We start from the raw sequence: 20613 nt of genomic DNA, 5'->3' as shown, positions 1-20613 counted from the left end.
CGACTGTGTTTCCCTCACTCAGGGTGATTTGCTTCATCAGGTGCCAGTAGTCACGTCTTCTGCCTGCGATCCAGTTGCTGCCAAAAATCCTTCAAACACTGTTTTCCCAAGCTTCAAGAGTACGGCCCCTAAAAGTTTAGCTGAAATTAAATGGGACAGTTTGTATGCATGCAGGAAAAACAATTCCCCGCCAGTCGCAGCTTTGTTCATTAGCAGCTTTCCACAAACACAGGCTCTACAGAGGCAGGTAACTGGGTTCATGGGTGATGGTACAATCATTCTGTGGTCCATAATTAGATCTAGTGGGAGAACTCAATGCACTATTCAGCACCCTTGTGATGTGTCAAGCTTTGCATTATAAATGCTGTATGTGGGAATGTAAAGGTGTGTGTTAATTGGCTCCTGTAGCAGAGGAAGGTGGTCTGTTTGAAAGCCTTTAACTCTTCATTCACACCCTCATTACATGATTCTTGTTTTTTTTCAGTGTGGCCTTTAGCTTCTATTAATTAGCTGTCATGTTCTGCACAATGCTGCCCGCTAACTCGGCTGGACAACAAGAAATATTAGATTAATCAAAACAACAAATTAGTTCCTCATTAGCCGTTTTCACATGCAGATCAATTGGACTCTGAGGTTCCAGTTTAATTAATCCAGCTGCGCAAACATTGTTTGTGACAAACTGAGTGTTTGTTCCTCCTCCACAGACAAATATAGTTGGCAGCAGAGTCTGGAGGAAAAATGTAGAGGCTGAATGTCCCTAGGGTGCCGCCACAGACTTCATCAGCCGCCTGGCTTCAGGCGACTCTGCCACTACACTCTGTTCATGCTATGTAAACATGCATGAGGGACTCAAGAAGAACAAAGAAGCCTCTTACGTGTTCAACTCGCGCTCACAGAAGTCACTGATACCCTCAACATTATTGCCAAACACAAGTGGAGACATTCTCAATGACCCTCAATGAAATAGTCTGAAAAAGATTCTGCTCCTGCTCAGTCCTCAACCTGGAACCACTAATAAATCAATTCCTGCTTCTACCCCACAAACTAACAGCATCTGAAGGAGTTGACTGCTACACTGACTCGATGTTGCCCCCTACTGACAGAAAGTAAAACAGCTCTATTATTAACAAGAAGACGTTAAAGCATCATACATAGTCAGGATTCACAGGTGCATTAAAAGACTGAAGGAATCTAATTAGTTTCAGATAAAGTGATTTTTATTCATCTCCTCTGTTCCTCTGCAGCTTAAATCCATCATGAATTAACAAATAGATGAAATATTACCTTCTTATATTACCTCTGAACAAACAGAAACAGCGTTACACGGGTATCACATTCTAAAAAATAAAAAAAGGACATCTATACAGAGACTGAGACACACAGAAATGAGGGAGAGGCGGTCGTAGCAAGGTCTGAAGATGGCAGGAGAAAGTGCAATCGAAGGAGCAGTGAAGTCTGGTGTTACAGAAATGTTAAGAGAATGAGTGGGGAGTTTTTGAACTGTGATAATAACCAGACGTCGGGCAGAGAGGAGGAGAGCGGCAGGAGGCCTCATGAAGAATGAAGCAGGTGAGCGGTTAAAGTGATGGGACACAGGTGAGCTGCGAGGAGTTCGGCCTCAGCTTTGGACACAGATGAACACATCCTCCACGGCCACTGTGGAGGCAGAGCATGCTGCAAAGTAAGGCCTTGGGATAAGAGCCACAGCGGAGCTGGAATACAAAAAACAAAACAAAAAAACAGCTCCATTTGAAGAAACTGAGAAACCCTGTGTTTGTTTGGATACAATTTCTTAAATGGACCATTTCATCCAAATTAAGTTTTTATCTCAAATGAGGTCTTGAAGCACAGACAGTTTTTGTTTTTTGTTGAACTTTTAAAGAAACCCTCTCCAGAGACTGCAACCAGCCATGGAGATGAATGGAGTTTGACTCAAAGCGTTCACAGCTTTGAAAAATGACATCTAAAAAATTTAGCAGCAACATTTCCTTCCAAGACACACTGTCCCACCCAGTTTTCACTCACTGCCGCTTTCCCATTTATAGTTTTTTTTTTTCCTGTTTTGTCATACAGGAAATTCACAAAGTCTGCTGTTTTATATGTGCATGAGGAGATGCAACCTGGAACCTCTTCATCACATTGCCAATAGCTGAAAACCTTTTTTTTTTTCTTTTCCATTTAATATATTTTGTTTGATTTGGTGGATGTTGCTGAAGCAGAGCTGCTTTCATTTTGTGCAGCTGTGAGAAACATCCATCTCTTTTATGTAACCCATGGTCATATCAGAGTGCACACCAACAGCACACTGGAAATCAAGCAGGTTTTTTATGCTTTTTTTTCTAAAATAAAATATTTTCAAATGATCACACCGAACTCTGAATCAACCTAAAATACGAGCTGATTTGGAATCAGCCTCAGCACGATCAGTGAAATATTTCTGATCAATGGCAAAGCGTTTCAGGAATGACAGCATGTTGTCCACTTTTATCCCCCAAATAGAACATTTTAATGCTTTCAGCACAAAATTCATATTCCATTTAGCTTGTATAAGGGTGATAATGACAAATAAAGTGCAGTCATGAATTTAAAAAAGAAAAGATCAACAGCAATCTTGATAATGAATTCAATTGTTCCAGGTTCATTTAGTGAGTGAGACTGCAACTTGTTCCAAGAAATATCTGCTATTCTGTGGTTATATACACTCCAGAGTTCATCGATAGTCCCGAGCGAATTTCAGTAATTTGGACATTTTTTTTAAAGGGGTCAATCAATACGCACACCAACACTGGAAGCAGCTCCAAGCAGATATCTGAAAATAAATCCATCTGATGAGAGCGACACCACTCGAGTTAGTTTGTCTGTTTGCTTTTTTTAATAGATTAATATTACGTTTAACTATGGTTCCACAAAGCTCCCTCCCTCCTCAAAAGATAAGACCCCACTGCCTACCACAGACATCCATACTAACATAATGAGGCCAAACAGTGCTGTGAATGTTCCCTGATAGTGCACACTGTAATCTCACATGAACATACAGACACACACTGAATTATCTGCCACGTGGAATAAATGAGGTATAGTCTTTGTCTACTCTTCTACTGCATATAGCGTGGTAAACACAGCCAAACTCTCAGTGGTGAAGTTCAAACACAGGAATGACTGACAGGAACGTTGAAATGCACAGATCCTCCTGCACAGATTTGTTTTGTTTTTTTCATCAGCAGAAATGAGGCTCGGGGGTGGGAGGGGGGAGAAGTGAAAGAAAGTGTTCAGACTATGTACAAGCAGCCAACAGAGGGTATACAGTCATCTGATATGATAAAAGATCGCATTTTTATCCCGTGGTGACGTGGGACTCTCGGACGCGGACATCTTTGTTAGCTTACAGAGCCACAGTTCCGCAGTTTGAGATGACGAGACAACACATTCTCTTTGCTGCATTCGAGTCTGTCGGGAACAAATAATGAAATTGCAGTCAAGTATATTTAAAAAAAAAAAAAGATTGCTGTGATGCGTCTCCTTCACCGCGTACATAGAAAAATTAGAAACCCATTCACCAAATAAAGCTTTGTAAATTGCACTCTGATGTGGCACGAGTCCCAGGCCCCCTCCTCCCCCCCCTTAGGTCATTTGGATATATTTACATTCAGTAGTTCAGTCCAGGATGGAGCAAAGATAGAAAAAAGACATACGTTCTTAAAAAGCAGAACCGATTCAGATTTCATTTTTTGATTACAGAGAGATCCCCGACTTTATCTGATCCATGCAGTCTTTCATGTGTCGCTGCGAGTTCAGGGAGGTTTTTGTTTTTTTTCTGCTCTCAGAGACATCCACAGTAACAGCCATCGCCTGCCCCCTGCTGTGCAGTCGGTCCTGTTACAATGGAGCCGTCCTCTCGCAGCTGTAGTGTTTGTGGTTCTGCTCGGCAAAGACAGAGAGACTCAGAGCCCTCTGTTGCCAGTATGTGGCCAGTTTCGGACTGGTTCTTGGTCCAAGGAGTATGGTTTGTTTTTTGTTTTTTATTGCCTCTTTGAGTGTGAATAGCTTTTAGCGCAGCTTGAGCTTAAAGGCAGAGATCTCCATGGGATCAAGGCTGATGGAGGAGTCGTTGGCCAGAGGCGTGCTGGAGTGCATCAGAGTCAGGGAGACAGGCTGGAGCAGCTGCAGGTCCAGGTTCTTAAAGAGTCCTGATACACTCAGCTGTAGAGGGAGGAGTAGAAGGAAACATAAGACACATAAAGAGAGACATGGAGGCCACATCTCAAGTGAGGCTAACAGCATGTAGAAAATTAAAAAATGCAAAAGAAGAAATTAAAAAAAAAAACAACAACATTTAAAAGAACATATTTCTACAAGTATTGCCTAACAGTAAAGCATGAGGGAATCGGGGAAACAAAATGTCCTGTATGTATCAAAATGTTCACTGGATTCAACACTAAAGCAGCACTTCAATGTTGTAGATTAAAATAGCAGTCATATTACTTTATCATGTAAGAAGTTGTCGTATTATTTGAGATATTTTTTAGAATGCAAAATATTAATCTGAAAATAAAGTTATAGCTTTAACAGTGCAGTAGTTAAGCTCTCAGCCTTAAATGAAAGTTGCAAAGTACAGACCCAGAGACCACCAGAGTGGCACTTTCCACCACCATTGGTCACTCAGACTCTAATCGAAGAGTCTTTCAATCAAACAAGCACTCCACAAGGTTTATATACGGAAAAATCAACTCTCTTTAAACGGATGATTATGTCCTAATGTGACATAGCGACGCAGACCAGGCTGGCAGTGTCACTACGTATCCCAGCACAGCCTGCAATACAAAATGAATGGGGGTGTTTTTCTAGCCTCACCTCTCCTTGTGTGGTGGTGCAGTTGAAGCCGAGGTTTTGAGCCTCGACGCCGCAGTCCATCGCCAGACGGTGAAGAATCATAGCTGTGTACGGAGACGGAGAGTGGGGGTCCTTCTGCTCACACAACACAGCCACAGGACACATTTTTCAAAGTCAAAACCACTGAATATCTGAGAACAACATGATTTTCTTTGTCTGTTCTGGTCACCTGGCTCTGGATGCTGCGCAGGTTCAGCATGTGGAAGTCGCAGGGCAGAAGGGACTTGAGAGGGGCGAAGGTTTGCAGAGGAGGGATCCCGCGTCTTTTTGGCAGGACGGGCAGCGCGAGGACCTCGTGGTTCAGGAAGGCGTTGGTCATGTGACTGAGTATAGACGGGAAGCTTGTTGTTGCACTGTCTTCCATCTGGAGGAGGGGCAGAGGCAGATTTAGGGCACAGGGAGGAGTGACGCTTTAACAAATACAACATCCACGACTCAACTCTAGAAAATGTTCCTGAGTGCCGTACAGAGGGAATGGGATCTAATTTCTCAGAAATAGAGCTCGTACTGTTACAAATTGTAATCCAGACAAAGAGAGCTAATCGATTTGGACATATTTTTGATGCAACCAGAAGACGATGTGATATCATTTTCTAAATACTTTTTTAAAAGACGTTTCATGTTTTTCATCAGGCCAGCAAACTTCAACTAAGTAACAGTTTCTCCACAGAGCTGGATGATCAAAGTGCAGCTTTTGTCATTTCATTTACTCAGACAGATTCTATCATTTGTTACTTTCAAAAGGAGTTGTTAAAGATGGCCTGGTTTAGCTACGGCTACGAGGTAGAGGAGACCTAAAAAAAGAACTGGAGGAGCTACAGACCACAAGCTATGATGAAGACTAACGAGCATCCTCACTGTTACCAAGGCAACGTTACCTCTTGAACTCGGTCATTCAAGATCTTAGAGAGGAAAGAGTGAAACAAGGAGGAGAGTTTGGCATAGTAGCCATCATGCTGGATGTAATGAGGGGGAAAGAGGAGAGATGGAAAGCAACATTAAAGAGGATTAAACAAGAGACAGATGGCTGGTAATGAGAACAAAAAAAAAAACATGAAGTAAGGTGTTAATGAAGACAGAATGAAGGACATGAAGCGCTTATATTCCACAGTGCAGACCCAGACACGTGGGCTGGAATTTCAAGAGCGCTCGGCTTCAATAACCGCCTTCGCTGTCATCTTTCTGACCTTGTTGCCCGTGGATCTCCTCTCCAGCAGCAGGCGGAAGCGGTTCGCCGTCTTCTTGTTGTCCTTCAGGCCCTGACCCAGCCCACGGTTATCATCCTGCATCAGCCGTCGGTCCATAATCACTTCAAGCTGGCCTGAGGGAGGAGGAGGACGAGGAGCAAGGACAATGGCTTTTATATAGAGCCTTTGTATTGAACTTAAAGACATCACTCAAAGGACATAAAAACACTATTAGCTATTCGTCCTTTACAGACACCGCCATTACTCACATAACGATGATAAAAGGATTAGTGGAGTACATTAACGAGAGAGCATGAACTGGTTTGCTCTCTGAAAAGATCTTAAGGGAATAGTGGGAAAGGCATAGTACTACAAAAGGTCAGGGACAGAGAAAAATAAGACAACAAAAATGATGAGAACATTTAACAAATGCAATTAAAAAAAAAAAAAAGCACAGACCATTCTCGAGGCTGCTGACGCCAAGAGACTGAGCAGTGTGCAGCGTGAGGCGGTGATGGCTGTCCTGGATGTACGCCTGGCTGGGCATTGGATAGAAGTTGGCCTGCAGGGGGAGCTTGAGGTGGTGTTGACGAGGCTGCATCTACAAGCAAAATGAATGATAATTGTAAAAGATCAGGGGTGGTTTACCTCACGACTTCACTCCGCTTCAAAAAGGTTGTCCATCAAAAACAGGTCAAAAGTTCGACCGACCTGGAAGCCGTTGAGATCCGTGTAAAAGACGCCTCCACTCTGGATGTCTGTTTCTAGCCTCATAGCCAGCTCCTTATTGGTCTGATCTCTGATGTCCACCGCGGTGCTGATGTCTATCGACAACCCATCCACACCTGATATGAAGAGAACACATGAAACACTTCAAGCACTCAGATCTTATTTTCCCATTCACTCCTCTTTGTTGTTGTTGTTGTTGTTGTTGTTGTTGTTGCAGATATTATTTGGCTTTTGCCTTCTAAAAGTATAAAAGAGGTTGCTTACAGGAAAAGTGCCGACCTAATTGAATTATAAATAGTCACTTTCTCGAACATATTGGCCCTTTTTTGCATCGTACCATCTGGTGCCTTTTAACTGAACGTGAAAAGCTTTCACAAAGCTATTTGAACCGATTCCATTCAGTGTGTGTTTATTACCTGGCACGTTGTTAATGCGAATGGTCTGCTGAAAGTGCTGGTAGTGTGCCACCACCTCCGAGAAGAGAGGCCCCTCCACCACGCGCACCACGGGAGGCTCCTTCTGGTTGTAGGGCTGTAAGTACGAAGAGGGAAAATCAGAAGAAGTGCTAAGAAAAACAAGAGTGATGCAGTACAGTAAGGCAAGGAAGCCATTAAAATGTTATCTTTAAAATCAAGTGGAAAGATGGAACGGCACACAGTGTGCCTTCCGCCTCCCCCCCCGAGCGTCCCAGCATGACACAATGACAACATCCACTGAAGAGACGCTATCAAAGCCTTTTGAGCTGCGAGTAAACATCCGAGAAACAACAAGTGAGAAAATACCTTCGCTTTCCCGTCAGGGAGAAAGAGGTACGCTCCACTTTTGTCTTTGGAGGGGCGAGTGCCGTAAACCATGAACTGCATCTGAACCTTCACTTCCTGAGGATCATCCTTACGCTTGATACTCTGGAGAATTAAAAAAAGAAAAGAGAGGAAGAAGAAGGAGAACACAATATATTAAAGAAGGACATGAAAGGATTTTTTTACGAGCAACAACACATGCTATGTTCTCTTTGATCAAGCAGCAGGGATTTATTGGGAAATCAAACTCAGGCTTCTTTTATCCTCGAAAAGATCAAAGTCACTACACACAACTCTGAATCTCTACCGAGGATTTCCTCGACAGAAGTTGTGAATCGATAAATCACAAACCTCCAGCAGGCCGGTGGATCCGGAGAAGCCCAGAGTGAGAGTCTGACTGCTGATGTAGAAGGTCTGAGGGTCGGACTGCTGGGAGCGGATGGGGAGTGAATCAGCGGCACGAGCAGTGATGCCGCGACCCGACAGCCTCAGCAGGGTGTCGGAGCGGAGCGTCATGGGCGAGTCAGGAGCGTCATAAACGTGGAAGACAGCTAGACCAAGGGGGGGCAGGCGAACCATGAATGTTGCCTGGGTGGAAGAACAGTCGAGTTGAATCAATTAATCCAGAAATCCAAACAAACACTTGTGTGTTCAAAGCTTGTGTTTTACAGCCCTGAATTCATTTTCTCTCTTTCATGATCTGCATGCCGAGTGTTGACCATAAAGCACTCATTAAAAGTTAAAAGCGTTTACACATTAGCAGCAGTGTGCTATAATTAAAATGTGAAGAGTGATTGTTCTAAATGTGCCTGTGTTTCTCTGTGTCTCATTTACATTTATGACAAAATGTGGGTGGAGAGAAGATAAAGCACAGTAAATACATTTAAAGGTTTTTTTTTTGGGGGGGGGGGGGGGGGGATCAATGATTCAGGCTGACTCCAATTTTAAATTTGTTTTGGAGAAATTAAAGAAAACACAAGTGCAAGCTTGAAGAGGTGAGAAGCACACTTGACACTCTGATGCCTTTTTCTTGTGAAGAGTTTTTTTTTTTATTTGGAGTACTTTTATTTTTATTCTTACATTTCAATAAAAACATTCTCTTGTCAATACTTTCACAGCTTTAGGGAGTCAGGGGTCAATCAAACAACCACAGACTCTCTCTGAGGTACAGCTGTATGAGCAGAAAAATTCAGTTTAAAATAAACCAAAGTGTTTTGTTTTTTTTTGGTTTGTTTTTGGTGGGTTTTTTTTTTTGGGGGGGGGGGGTGTTGGGGGGTATTTTAACACATACATAGATTTGTGAAGCTTAGTTAGTTGTGCTTTATACAAAAAGTGTACACAGAGGTAATTAAAAAGGAGTTCTCCTCAGATATACAACCTCCCTCATGTAACACAGGGTCAGACAGCTTGTGCCTCCATTACCCACAGTGCAACTTGATTACCAAAAGTACACTCAAACAGCCGTGTTGCTTTGAGTGTCTTATGTAGCCTGAGACTGCCAACCCAAAGCAGAAATGAGGAACTTGAACAAAGGTCTTGTAAACTCCCACCTTAGTAAACCTAATCCCCGAGATTCTTTTTTTTTTCCAGACGGATTTTTCCACACTGACGGACACGGGATTGAGACAATTTATCATATTTCCTGCGACTCTTGCTGCAACCACAAAAGGCTTCACACTCTAAAAACACCTTTAAATCAAACTAAGCTTAAGTTTATATCCTGATGGATATGACCTTAACGATTCCCTCAAACAGCAACAGATGTGTCAAGCTTTATGGGAATGCACCCTGGACATAAAGTATCGTCTGTGTACTCACCACACAGTGCAAATATCTCACATTATAAAATTAGACAAACCATCATCTAACACTGTTTCTGCACAACTGTACAGCTCTTCCATTGTACTTATTGTACATGTTTTATCTTTTAATTCTTTACTGTTTAGGTTATATTATTTCATAAAAAGTGCCCTGACAGTTGAAATGTCAGATTTAGATTCAGAGATGGGACATTTGTAGTCATGTAGTGGTTTTAAGTCCATCTTTTAAACACATCAGCTTCATTTTTTTTTACTGGATCCACACCAGCTTACATTTGTCACACACATCATTCTGACTGAGGATTTAGTTCTAAATTCTTTCAATTTAAAGCACGTAACAATAATGACTAAGGACCAAGCACTGGGAAAATTGCTTTAAGTGCACAGCAGTTTTCTGACTGAACAGTTTGTGAATAGACCCTAATGTGAGACACTGCAGCTGGGCTGGTGGTACGCCAATTATACTATGCGGAAACCTGCGGTGCCTAATGAATTTAATGTCTTACCTCGAATACCTCTGCACTCATCTGACTGGCAGAGCTCCACTGAGCGCTCAGCTGCACTGGCAGGGTCTGTCCGTCCTCAGTGAGCACCCGCACCCTGACCGTATTGACCAACACAGTCACAGCACACAGCCGCTCCTGCTCAATGGGGTTGAACAGAACCAGGTACCTGTAGGGAGAGGGGAAAAGCAATCAGACACACAGTACGGTGGATGAGTGGTTGAAGGAGGGGGAGGGGAGTGGGGGGAGATTAAAGATGTGAGGGGATGCAGATAATACCTCGGCCCTGCAGGGTCCAGCTCGATTAAAGTGCGCTGAGGCAGAGAGTCTTGGGTAGCCCGCCTGTCATCCTACAGAAATGAAAAAATAGAGAACAGGAAAACACACTGAGTTCTTCCACAAGGAACCAAACATGCAGGTTTTTCAAACTGTTTTTGATTCAGTTGGGGAATTGCTCCTCGATATTACCGTCTCTAGGAATGGCTCTGTCTGGTAAAAGCGATAAAACTCTTTGTTCTTCATCACCAGGAAATGAGCAGCGTTGATAATGACTCTCTTCAGACCGATAAGCGAACGCAGTAATCTAGGGAGGAGGAGCAGGAAGAATCATTAAATGGATCACTGCAGCAGTCACAGCAACTTTTTTCCTTTGTTTCAAAGTATTGAACAAACAAGTTCAAAATAGAAACAGTGACTGAGGTTTAAAAAGAGAAAGGGAACAATCTGTCTGTATAATGTAAATCACTAAATATAAGGCATGATTACAGACCGTCTCTCCTATCCTTACCTAGTACCGTAGTCGACAACAACATTTTCCTTGGCAGTGCCAGTGATGGCATCATGATGTTGAAAGAGGCCAACAGTCCGCCTCGCATCGACCAGCAGGGCATAATCTGAGACCGGGTACCGCCCTTCCATCCCAGCATGACGAGCATTCGCAACTGCTAGGCTGTAGAGGATCTCTGCCCCCCTAAAGGACACGGAGCAGTTAGCACTGACCAGCGATCGAAAGTGAGACATCTTTAAGTCAACTCAAGGTGTGTTCACATATCAACTGCTGATTCTTCTGCAAGAGTGAGAGTTTACATGTGGTTGTTTGCAGCCCACTGCTATCCAATCCAACTCTGTAATACCTGTTACAGGCTTCATGGATGTATTTTTGTTGTTAATGTGACTTAACATAGTTCAAATAGTTAACAGTAGAAAGAGAAACATAAACCACAACATGGAAAGTTAACGGCCCCTATCCCAAGTTTTATATATATATATATATATATATATATACACACATATATATATATATACATATATCTTTATTTATATTGTTGCCTGATAGTGTTTTAGTGATACTTCACATATTTAACGACTTTTCTATCCATTTGAAGTTGTACCATGTTCCTATCCTGTGTTTTGCCAACAACAGCACACCACACCTTCATCTTGTTTGCCATGCAAACCAGAAACAGCTTCAGTATTCAAAAGAGGTTGTGTAAGTGATGTGGGGATAAAGCCGCCTCACCTGAGGTGCGACTCTATAACACGGTCCAGGCTCTTGTAAAAAGGCCGGGAGGTGAAATAGCCGGTCCAGTAGTGGTCTTCGCGGTCGGCATAAGCAAAAAAATCTCCACTGAGCACCGGGAAGTCTGCAGGTCTGGACCCTTGGGGCACTCCGTGTTCTTTGTATACAGCACTGAAGTAGTCGGTGAGAGTCCCAAACTGGGCCTGAAATAGCAAACGCCCAGACGTTACAAACAGACACGCTTACAAGAATACATCAGCCAAGCACAGACAGACAAACAAAGAACCTTTCTCATTACTATGCATGCACCTGTCATCTAGCATGAGTCGTGACAGATTCTTTGTTCCGTCAGAGTGTTAAAATACCACAGCATGATTCAATATCACAAGTTAGGTTGTAAACTCAGACACTCGATAAGATCACACACTTGGAAGCACAGAGACAAATCAAAAAAAGATGCACAAAACAACAACATATATTTGGTTTGTGGCAGATGACAAATCATCACTCACTTGAACGTGCATCTCGGGGTGAGAATTCATGTAGTCAAACAGTTTCTGGTAGTTGCTGTACTGCTGATCCCATTCCAGGGCCTTGTCGTAGCGGAAATCATCTCCCAGGGGGATGAGGACCACCTTGCTGCGGTAGAGTTTGGACTTTTTACGATACTGATCTAGGAGGAGGTTTGCCCTTAATGAGAGAATGAAAAGACAAAGTAGGAGGGAAAAAAAAAAGGTCACTTTCTTGGCATTTGAGCTATCCCACTTTGCATTTTCCAGTTTTGCAGAAAACCATTGTGACCTCGGAAAGAGGATGATCAAATTATCCCTGAGGGCATTTTCCATTAGCTGCTGAAATGTGTCTTCTGGAAAGTTCTTAAGGTCCCCGAAAAGAGGTTTAATGAGACTGCGTGAATATCTGCAGTCTGTGTGGGTCTCCTTTGGTTCATCCACTCTCTGCGGCTCTTATCATTGGCGTAAGTTCAAGTTAAGTTTATTTGTAAGAGGCCACAACACATAACACTAAGACGTGCAACAGCAGTATCCAAACACTGCACAAGAAAAGTTTTATGTTTTTGGTATTGTAAATCATAAAGTCTTTCTAATGGTGGATTTTGGATTCTGACAATGTACATAATAGACATTAAAACATTATTAGTGAGACTAGACCAAGATGCATAGAGTGTGAGACGCTTCACAGTTGAAACTTCAGTGCTCAGGGGTTGACAAACTGTGTAGTTGTGTTTCAAAATAACCTCAATAATGTCCTATGCATTTCCATATTGGCATTTATTGTCATGCAAGCAGCCAACATACACGTTGAGGCTATAATGATGACTATTGTCATCATCAATTGCTCTGCCCATTAGCCTGGGGTTGAATGGACCAAACACAACCAATCACCTTCAGACACCTTGTCATGTCACTCCATCACATAGCAGCAAGAACATGTCAATATCCCTGCTGTTCACAAGCTGAATATAGAGAGTATTTAGTCGTTTTTCTAAATGAGTTACTGGTACTGGAATAATGAATTGATTATCAAAGAAGCTGCGGATGATTTTACTGATAACTGACCGATCAACTGAAGTCCCTCGATAGGTGCATAAAGTCAACAGAAAGTACTTAAACAAACTCAACAATAAAACAGATTAACCACTTAACCAAAGTTAGAGCTCACAACCCCGTGTCTCACCTCTCTGCTACATTGGCCTCCACCACAGGTTTTGGCGGCACCTTCCAGGGACAGTTAATGCGACCACCTGGTAACCTCTTGAAATCAAACTGGCAGCAGACCTTGGGGTCGGGCCCGCAGGTGTGAGGAACGTCGTAGCTGTAGAAAGGCATCATGTGGCAAAACATGTCCGTGCTGGATCCAGTGTCTATCAATGAGGCAAAAAAGACTTGCTTAAGACAACTATATATTACCACGAGTAAGGATGTCATTTGTTATTAAAAGACACGCTGCGCTCGTCAACATGAACAGATTTTCCATTTAGGTCTACTGTGTTCACTGGGGACAGTCAAGAGTCATTTTGGACAAAGCAGCAAAAACTAACTCGTCATTACTAAATGAATCCCCAAAAGAATAAATGAACTCAAGATTAATAGCAGCTGACTGTGTAATATCCCAGGATTGTTCCATTACGAACAAATGGACTGTGAATCTCAGGCAGATGTTCAATTCATTAGGAAATCATAACGAAGATGGCTCTTTTTAAGCTATTACGCACTGATTCTTCTCCTAAAGTTTCCCTCTCTTTCAAATGCCATGATAAGAGAACTCGTGACTCATCGTGCAATCAGCTTAACACAGATAAGCACATGAATCATATGACGTCTCTATCTCTGGTCCACTCACCCCAGGCCTGCCTCCACATAAACTCCAGGCTGCGGGTGGAGGCAAAGTGTTTTTTGATGGAGTAGTGGACCCGCTGGATGAGCATGCTGGTCAGGTTGGCTTTCTTCAGCAGGTAGGGCATCGTAGCGCTGTGGCCGAAAGGGTCGACCGCCCACCCGCTGCGGGGAGTAATACCTATGACAGCAAGTATTTCAGGTTTAGGATGAGATCGAAGAAGTGATGCATCTTTTAGAACACTGTCCTCAGCAGGTGAAGTGAAAATAGCACAAAGTACTTTATCACCCACTGAGTGAGAGGTTACACCGGCTACATGCAGGATGAAAGGCACAGTTTTTATCATGAAGGATGGGGAAGTGTTATTTAGGCCAAAACAGTAACGAGTTTTTCCTGTGTACCTAGATTTCTCTCCAGCCACTGATGCCCTTCAATGAGCTGGTCTATCATGGCAAAGTAGTGAACGTTTGCTTCGTCCGTCATCACCCATCCGCCTGTCACAATCTCCAGCTGCCCTCCAAGGATCAGTCTGTTGAACAGAGAGGATTAAGAAAGCAAGGTGATGATAATCCAGCCCTGAAGAGGGAGAAGCACACTAAGCAGATAAACTATTTTTAGAGCGACCACAATCGGCCAGCACAAACTTCCCATTGTGTAAAACACGGTACTTAAGGCCAACAGGCACTGAGGAGTTATCAACCGTGACTCACTTGCGCATCGCCTCCTGCTTGTATATGTCTGCGCCCTCCCACCACTTGGCAAAGAAAGAAATCTCAGACCAGATGAACTTCCTGCGGGGATCCTCCGCCAGCTTCACCACCATGTTGTTTAAAATGTGTTGCGTCTGGTCCGTGAAGTACTTGTCAAAAGTCTTGATCCAACCTAACAGGCCAAAATAAATATGAGCAATTTTCACACCACAGTTTGCAAACAGACTGTCCAACACAAATTTGATTGTTGTGGAAACAAAACACCCCTACACCTTTTTTTTTTTTTTTTTTTTATCTAGCTGGCTATTAAAAAAGACAAGAAAACTGGGCAGGTAAGAGACTCTGCAGAAAAAGCACTGCACTGGATCAAAAATAAAGTCATATTTTATTCAAGTGAGGCTGTTCCCTCTCAGAAAGCCATGTAGCAGCAGAGTGGTTTAAAAGAAAGTGGCTAAAAGGCACTTTTTCAGTGTTCAACGCTGTCTAACCATAGTCTGTGACAAACACGTCACTTATCTATCTGTCATATTGTGAGCTCATATATACCATGTCACATGATCTTTCTGCAGGTATGTGGAAACTAAATCAACACAACTGAGATGAGGGTATTTAAGAGGAATCAGAGCTCCTAAGTGTAAAAGACAAGATTAGTTGCTTTTTTGCTAAAAAACAAAATTAAAAAAAGCCTACATGAGCGAAATCCATCCTAATACAAGTGAACCTGTTTTCACATTGTGTCAGCTGTCAATATGACCTCTGGTTCTGTCAACCCAGGACACTGAACGCTGCATAACTCTAGCAAAAGCAGAGTTTAATCAAGTTCAGCTTCAAAGTAAAACCAGTTTTCGTTGTTGTTGGGACAACATGTAAATGTCTTAGCAGCCTGTGAAATAATCCATAACTTTCAACTAAACTTAGTAAGCATGTGACATGTCAATCCAAAACAAAATGTCAAATCCAGCCTTGAAGTCAAATGCAATGTTTACGGCTAAGCTGTCAATCCTAGTAATAATAAGAGTGAATACAATTCAGAATGATTGCTGTGTCCCTACCACCAGCCCACAATTAGAGAATGCCTTATCTACAGACCATACCTTTTTTATCTGCAGAAATGGGAAATCACAGACTGTCTTTGCACTCACCTGGATCATTGTGTGAGTGGGGGACCACAAACACTTGCAGCGGTTCATTGTCCCACTCTTCAGGTTCATAAGTAATGTCAAAGCCCTGTTTCCATACACCGCCATCAGGGTTGTCAAACTTCAGGATGGAGTACACATCCAGCATCTAAAAACCAAAACACAAACTCCTAAGTTGCTCCGGGACAAGCCCCATAAATAAATATGCTAAATCAACCACGATAAGGCTTCAAAGAACACCTTTTGGTTGAGGTTAAAAGTCTTTTGTATCATCCCACCTGAACATCCGTTTGACCACGGCTGCCTGCAGCAAATTGGCAATCTTGTGGCTTAACCGCCAGGAAAGTGGGGCGGCCGTCGAAGGGAAGGACCCAGGAACCATTGGCACTTCTGAAAGGCAGGTGGCCACTAGGAGACACAGCTCCTGTGTCTGTGAGCTCCATCACAGAGTCCTTTATGTGGCTGATGATTTGGTGGTTTTCCTCCAGGAGCTGCTCCAGCTGCTCTATCCGGTTCTGCAAAACTGAGATTTGGCTCTAAAGACAAAAGTGCAAGCAAAAATGACAAATCGCACAGCTGTACAATGTCATAAAACCTCCGTCAACCAGCCCACATTCTTCTTCTCTGTTGCTGTTTCATGACTAGAAATTACATAATCTGTGATTTACTAAAACTTTGACTCAGACAAGGTAACAAAAAGCAGATCAATCAAGCCTAACAACACATTTTATACCATGATACATGATAAATATTTCAATACAAATTTAAAAAAACACATTAAGCTTAGTTGGGCTCTGTGTTACAGGATAAGGTAAAATGCCAACATTGGCTCCTTTGTCTTTGTTTTTTTATGTAAATTTCTGCTTAGAGCTAACACCTCACGTATCACAACAAAACACACTAAAAAGGGATACAACAACAATAACTGCTGAAAGCAGCTTTCACACATCATGATAAACACCACTACAGCCATTTTTCTCACCCGTGGAAAGTTCCCGCCGGTCTGTCGCCTTGCAGGGTCATGTTGGACTCGATCCAACATCAGATACAGTGAGAACACAGCCACACAGAATATGGCCCCACCACAAACTGTCACCTGTTTCCTCAGCTTCATCCTCCCAGGCAGCAGTCCTCTTTCCGGGGTTTGAATTTTTTTTTTTTTTTTTTTTATGACCTTTTTTTTTTTTTTTTTATGTCTGCTTTTTATGTCAGCACTGAGAAAAAAAATAAGTCCTTGAAAACTGGAATGTAATCCTTCAGAGTGCAGGAAAAAAAAAAAAAAAAAAGATGGAAAGTAACCAGCTACCCCAGTGTTGATGGTTCAGTTCCAGTCTTATGATGCCTCCAGCCTCCGCTTACCATACTGGAGACCACGGCGATGTGGGCTACAGCAGTGGTATAAGTGGACAAGTGTTTTAAATCAGCAATAGCTGGCAAGCAGTCTGTCAGCTTTGGCCAAACCACAGCCACCGGTGGTCTCCTTCAAAGTATCCGTTGTGTTCAACCATCCAAACAGAGGAGACTGGAGGAAAAGCAAAAAAAAAAAAAAAAAAAAAAAAGCACCACACAGAGGGGGCTCAAACAGGGACCCTAGTGTCCCCACAGCATGATGTTTGTCACTGTGCTCTCCTAGTCCATTCCCCACTACCGCTGCACAACATAATCCTCCAGTTTTGTCCTTTTGCTTAGTTGGCCTCCAGAGCCATAACACTTGCACACTGGGCTGCAAAGAAATGGGCTGAGAAAAAGAGCAACTTGGCTTAGAGCAGCAGCTTTTTTATGCAGCCTCAACTCTGTCCAAAGCAGCCCCAGGAATTAAAACGGGACAAACGTCATTCTTCTCTCAGTAGCCTGGTGACAGCAGATCCACTGTGAGAGTATGGGCGGTAAGTCTGCTCTCTGATCCAAAGTTGCAATCACATCAGAGGGTCTTCTTCAACTGTTGGGAAAGTTTTTTGATTAACATAATGCATGCAAAAATATGGACACAGCCTTCTGGAGAGAAACTGTCACTGTCAAAAGCACAAATAAAGGAGCTACGTTTAGTGAAAAACAGAGTACGAAAGATAATTTCTTTCAGCTGAGCAAAGTCTCCCCTGATTCCTCTCTAATAGGTGCTCCTGCTTTCCTCTGTGTGTGCAAATCCACACGTTTCTAATCGGCTCTCTTCAAGCTGGGACAATCTTAGCATTCCCACAGAGAGGTGGGATAAAAACCTGGCACGTCCAGCCTCACTGTCAGCAGGACTAACATTGTATTTCAGACCATCTGGAGCTGATTATAAACACAACCAACATGGAAGATTGTCCGCTGTGTTGTCTGACAGACTACAGCACTGCTTTTAAAGAGACACACTTTAAATACAGATCACAAGCTGCTCTGTGCAGTCACAACAAATGCAGTAAATGAGTCGGAAGTGGCTCACATGATAAGGTTAATGTTGTTTGACTTTTACCACAGGGCAGCTATCCAGTAAAACCTAAGAGCATTAGAAATACCTGCATTGCCCAGTGTGAGCTCAGAAACACCGCAAATGGTTAATGCATTTAGCTGGTTAGCACATTAGCCTGTCAAACTTTAGTAATCCCGGTTACTTCTGGTCGGATATCACGAATACGCAGCTAAACAAGCTAGCGCTAGCACCGATACCTTCATTTATTAAGTTTCCACATTAGAGTGGTTTGTGAGCAAGAGACGACAGCGTTACTGTGAAGATGTGTCATGATAAACGTCGGTGAACAGCAGTCACATCTGTGTGTGTGCAGCCTGAGAGGAGCCTGAGAGGAGCCTGTGTGCAGCCTGTGTTTCAGCCTGTGTGCAGCCTGTGTGCCGCCTGTGCTGCTACATGGATGTCCAACATTAAGACAATACGTGACTGATGTGTCTTTCTACGGAAACGTCAGCTAACATCAATGAACGACCTTGGGACCACGACTCTGTGTGAACAACATGAGAAGTATATCTGACATTACCTGTAAAATGAGAGTAATCCGGTGGTGTGTGGAGCCCAGAGGTTTGCGTGCTTTTAGCTGCAGGCTGACAGATTACAGACTGAACCAGCTAGCTTAGCCTCTGCAGCAGCTAGCGCCACTGAGCTGCTGCAAAGGATCATGGGAGGAGAGGAGCTGCGCATCAGTCAGTGATTGGTCAACAGCTTCAGCAGCTTTTCAAAAACAACCTTTTATTTCGTTTTGAGACAGAAATATGAATCCAGTGTGTAAAAGCAATGCAGTATAGTTTAATTTTTTGAGGGCTGGATCCCCGATGAATGAATATGATGAGAATGCAATCAGCGAGAAGTTTATTAAAATAAAATAAGATAAGATAATCCTTTATTTATCCCACAATAAATAAAAAAAATAAAATTAAGAATGTACAAAAAAATAGATATATACTAAAAATAGATTTAAAAAAATGAAAAATTGATCAGCTGAGCTGCAGTTTTGACAGAAATGTAGTCAGAATATTCTGTGTAACACAGACATGCACACAGTGCACATAAAGTATAACACGTTAAAATAGGGAACATATATAAGCTAATTTATAATAAAAACAACTATATATAAAAACGTATTTTTAAAACAGTATAAACAAGTGGTTGAGTAAATCAGGAGTGCAAACAACTGTTGTTTTGAGCCCTTAACATTGAGTTATGTAACTGATCATGAATAATAGGTTAACTTCTTCTTTCTTTTTTTCCCAGAGATAGCCTACACACACAAAACTTTCATCCAGGTGGAACATTGTATTGGAGGTGGGGGTCTTTGTTTCTAAATGCAGAATGGTCAGCCTTTAGGCGAGAAGAATCATAAAGCCAGTATTGGTGGGGTGTACCCCTATTGGCTGTTGGATCACCTTTATTATTCACAAGGTCCAAAATCCAAAAGTCCAATGAAAAGATGACTCAGGGCATAAAATAAACGCATGTCAATCATTCATTTGAAACTTTAGACTAAAAGCAAATGAAACCAAGTTATATATGAGGTTGTACAAAAATAAAAATAAAAATCTGCTATTCTGGAGTTTTTATTTTTTTAGAGATTCAGATCTAATAAAAACTCGATCACTGGATGCACCTGAAAAGTAATGTCAAGATGTGTCATGATGCAACAATTTGTGTGTCTGAGGCATTGTCCTTTAAATGGATTGGCTCAAACATTGCTGCTGTTTCTGATTATTATATCACCAATTACTTGTGTGACATCTGTAAAATTGAACACCACTGCACAGGTAAAAAAAAAAACAACAACCTGAGAAGTCCATTGTGTAAAATACAATGCTGCGTTGCAGACGAGTCCCATTATTGAGTTCTTTAAACGGATCATTCAGGAGCTCTTTCTGTGTTTATGGAAACTGGAGCTTAGCTGACATTTCATTAATAAATTAAACAGATTGTGTGGGACACAACATGAACAGATGGTGTTGTTTTGGATTTGTTTAGTCATAAAAGACTGATAGATTTTGGTGTGATCCACATTGCCACAGCAAAATTTGTATGATTTAGTTGTGAAAAGTATTTTTCAGAGAGCTAAATGAAAGATTTTTTAATGAATAGATTTCCTGAAGGTATTATCTATCTCTAAACAAAGTTGTGAAGATGAATAAATGTTTACACAGCTGGTTTTTATTTTGATTTCAGATTGGGCCTCCTCTCTTTGGCTCACTGATGCTGGGGCTGGTCCTCGTGGATCTCCTGTGGATCTGGTATGAGGTTTCACAGCAAGCCCAGCCTTTTAGAAAATATTTACCAAGTATCCATGAAGGATCTTCTTTCTAAGTCACAAAGCAGGCATCGTAATTTGAGTGCCTGAACAGGTGTATCTGAGCACGCAGCCTGAAGGGAAGTACCTTGTCTCTATGGCAACTAAGGTGTACAACAATGATGCTAGCCCATCCTGGAAAACGAGAGTCCCCAAGTGACTGATGCGGGAAATACCACACCAGTGCACTTCCTTTTGTGC

The 20613-nt window shown here is 42.3% G+C and overlaps 1 protein-coding gene across 2 annotated transcripts; it reads right to left on the bottom strand.

Annotated features, from left to right (window-relative positions):
- Positions 1-1195: 1195 nt before the first annotated feature.
- Positions 1196-18770, bottom strand: man2a2 (mannosidase, alpha, class 2A, member 2). Of its 2 annotated transcripts, XM_065956622.1 has the most exons (24): positions 18625-18770; positions 16635-17591; positions 15931-16188; positions 15656-15800; positions 14514-14685; positions 14205-14332; positions 13810-13983; positions 13144-13330; positions 11961-12138; positions 11449-11651; positions 10717-10899; positions 10398-10512; positions 10209-10279; positions 9933-10098; positions 7958-8194; positions 7589-7711; positions 7223-7337; positions 6789-6922; positions 6537-6678; positions 6078-6211; positions 5769-5846; positions 5060-5254; positions 4852-4965; positions 1196-4200 (listed from the first exon to the last, which is right to left on the bottom strand). In XM_065956622.1, exons 2-24 carry the CDS (start codon positions 16764-16766, stop codon positions 4048-4050), a joined length of 3537 nt encoding a protein of 1178 aa, XP_065812694.1. In that variant the 5' UTR covers positions 16767-17591; positions 18625-18770; the 3' UTR covers positions 1196-4047. The 2 variants fall into 2 exon arrangements, with proteins under 2 accessions (XP_065812694.1, XP_020497226.1); XM_020641570.3 differs by lacking the exon at positions 5769-5846.
- Positions 18771-20613: the final 1843 nt, after the last annotated feature.

This window comes from Labrus bergylta, chromosome 7 (genome assembly GCF_963930695.1).
Source record: "Labrus bergylta chromosome 7, fLabBer1.1, whole genome shotgun sequence".
In the NCBI taxonomy this organism is placed as follows: Eukaryota; Metazoa; Chordata; class Actinopteri; order Labriformes; family Labridae; genus Labrus; species Labrus bergylta.
Note: the sequence above shows the minus strand (reverse complement) of the source record. Positions and strands in the feature narration are given on the sequence as shown.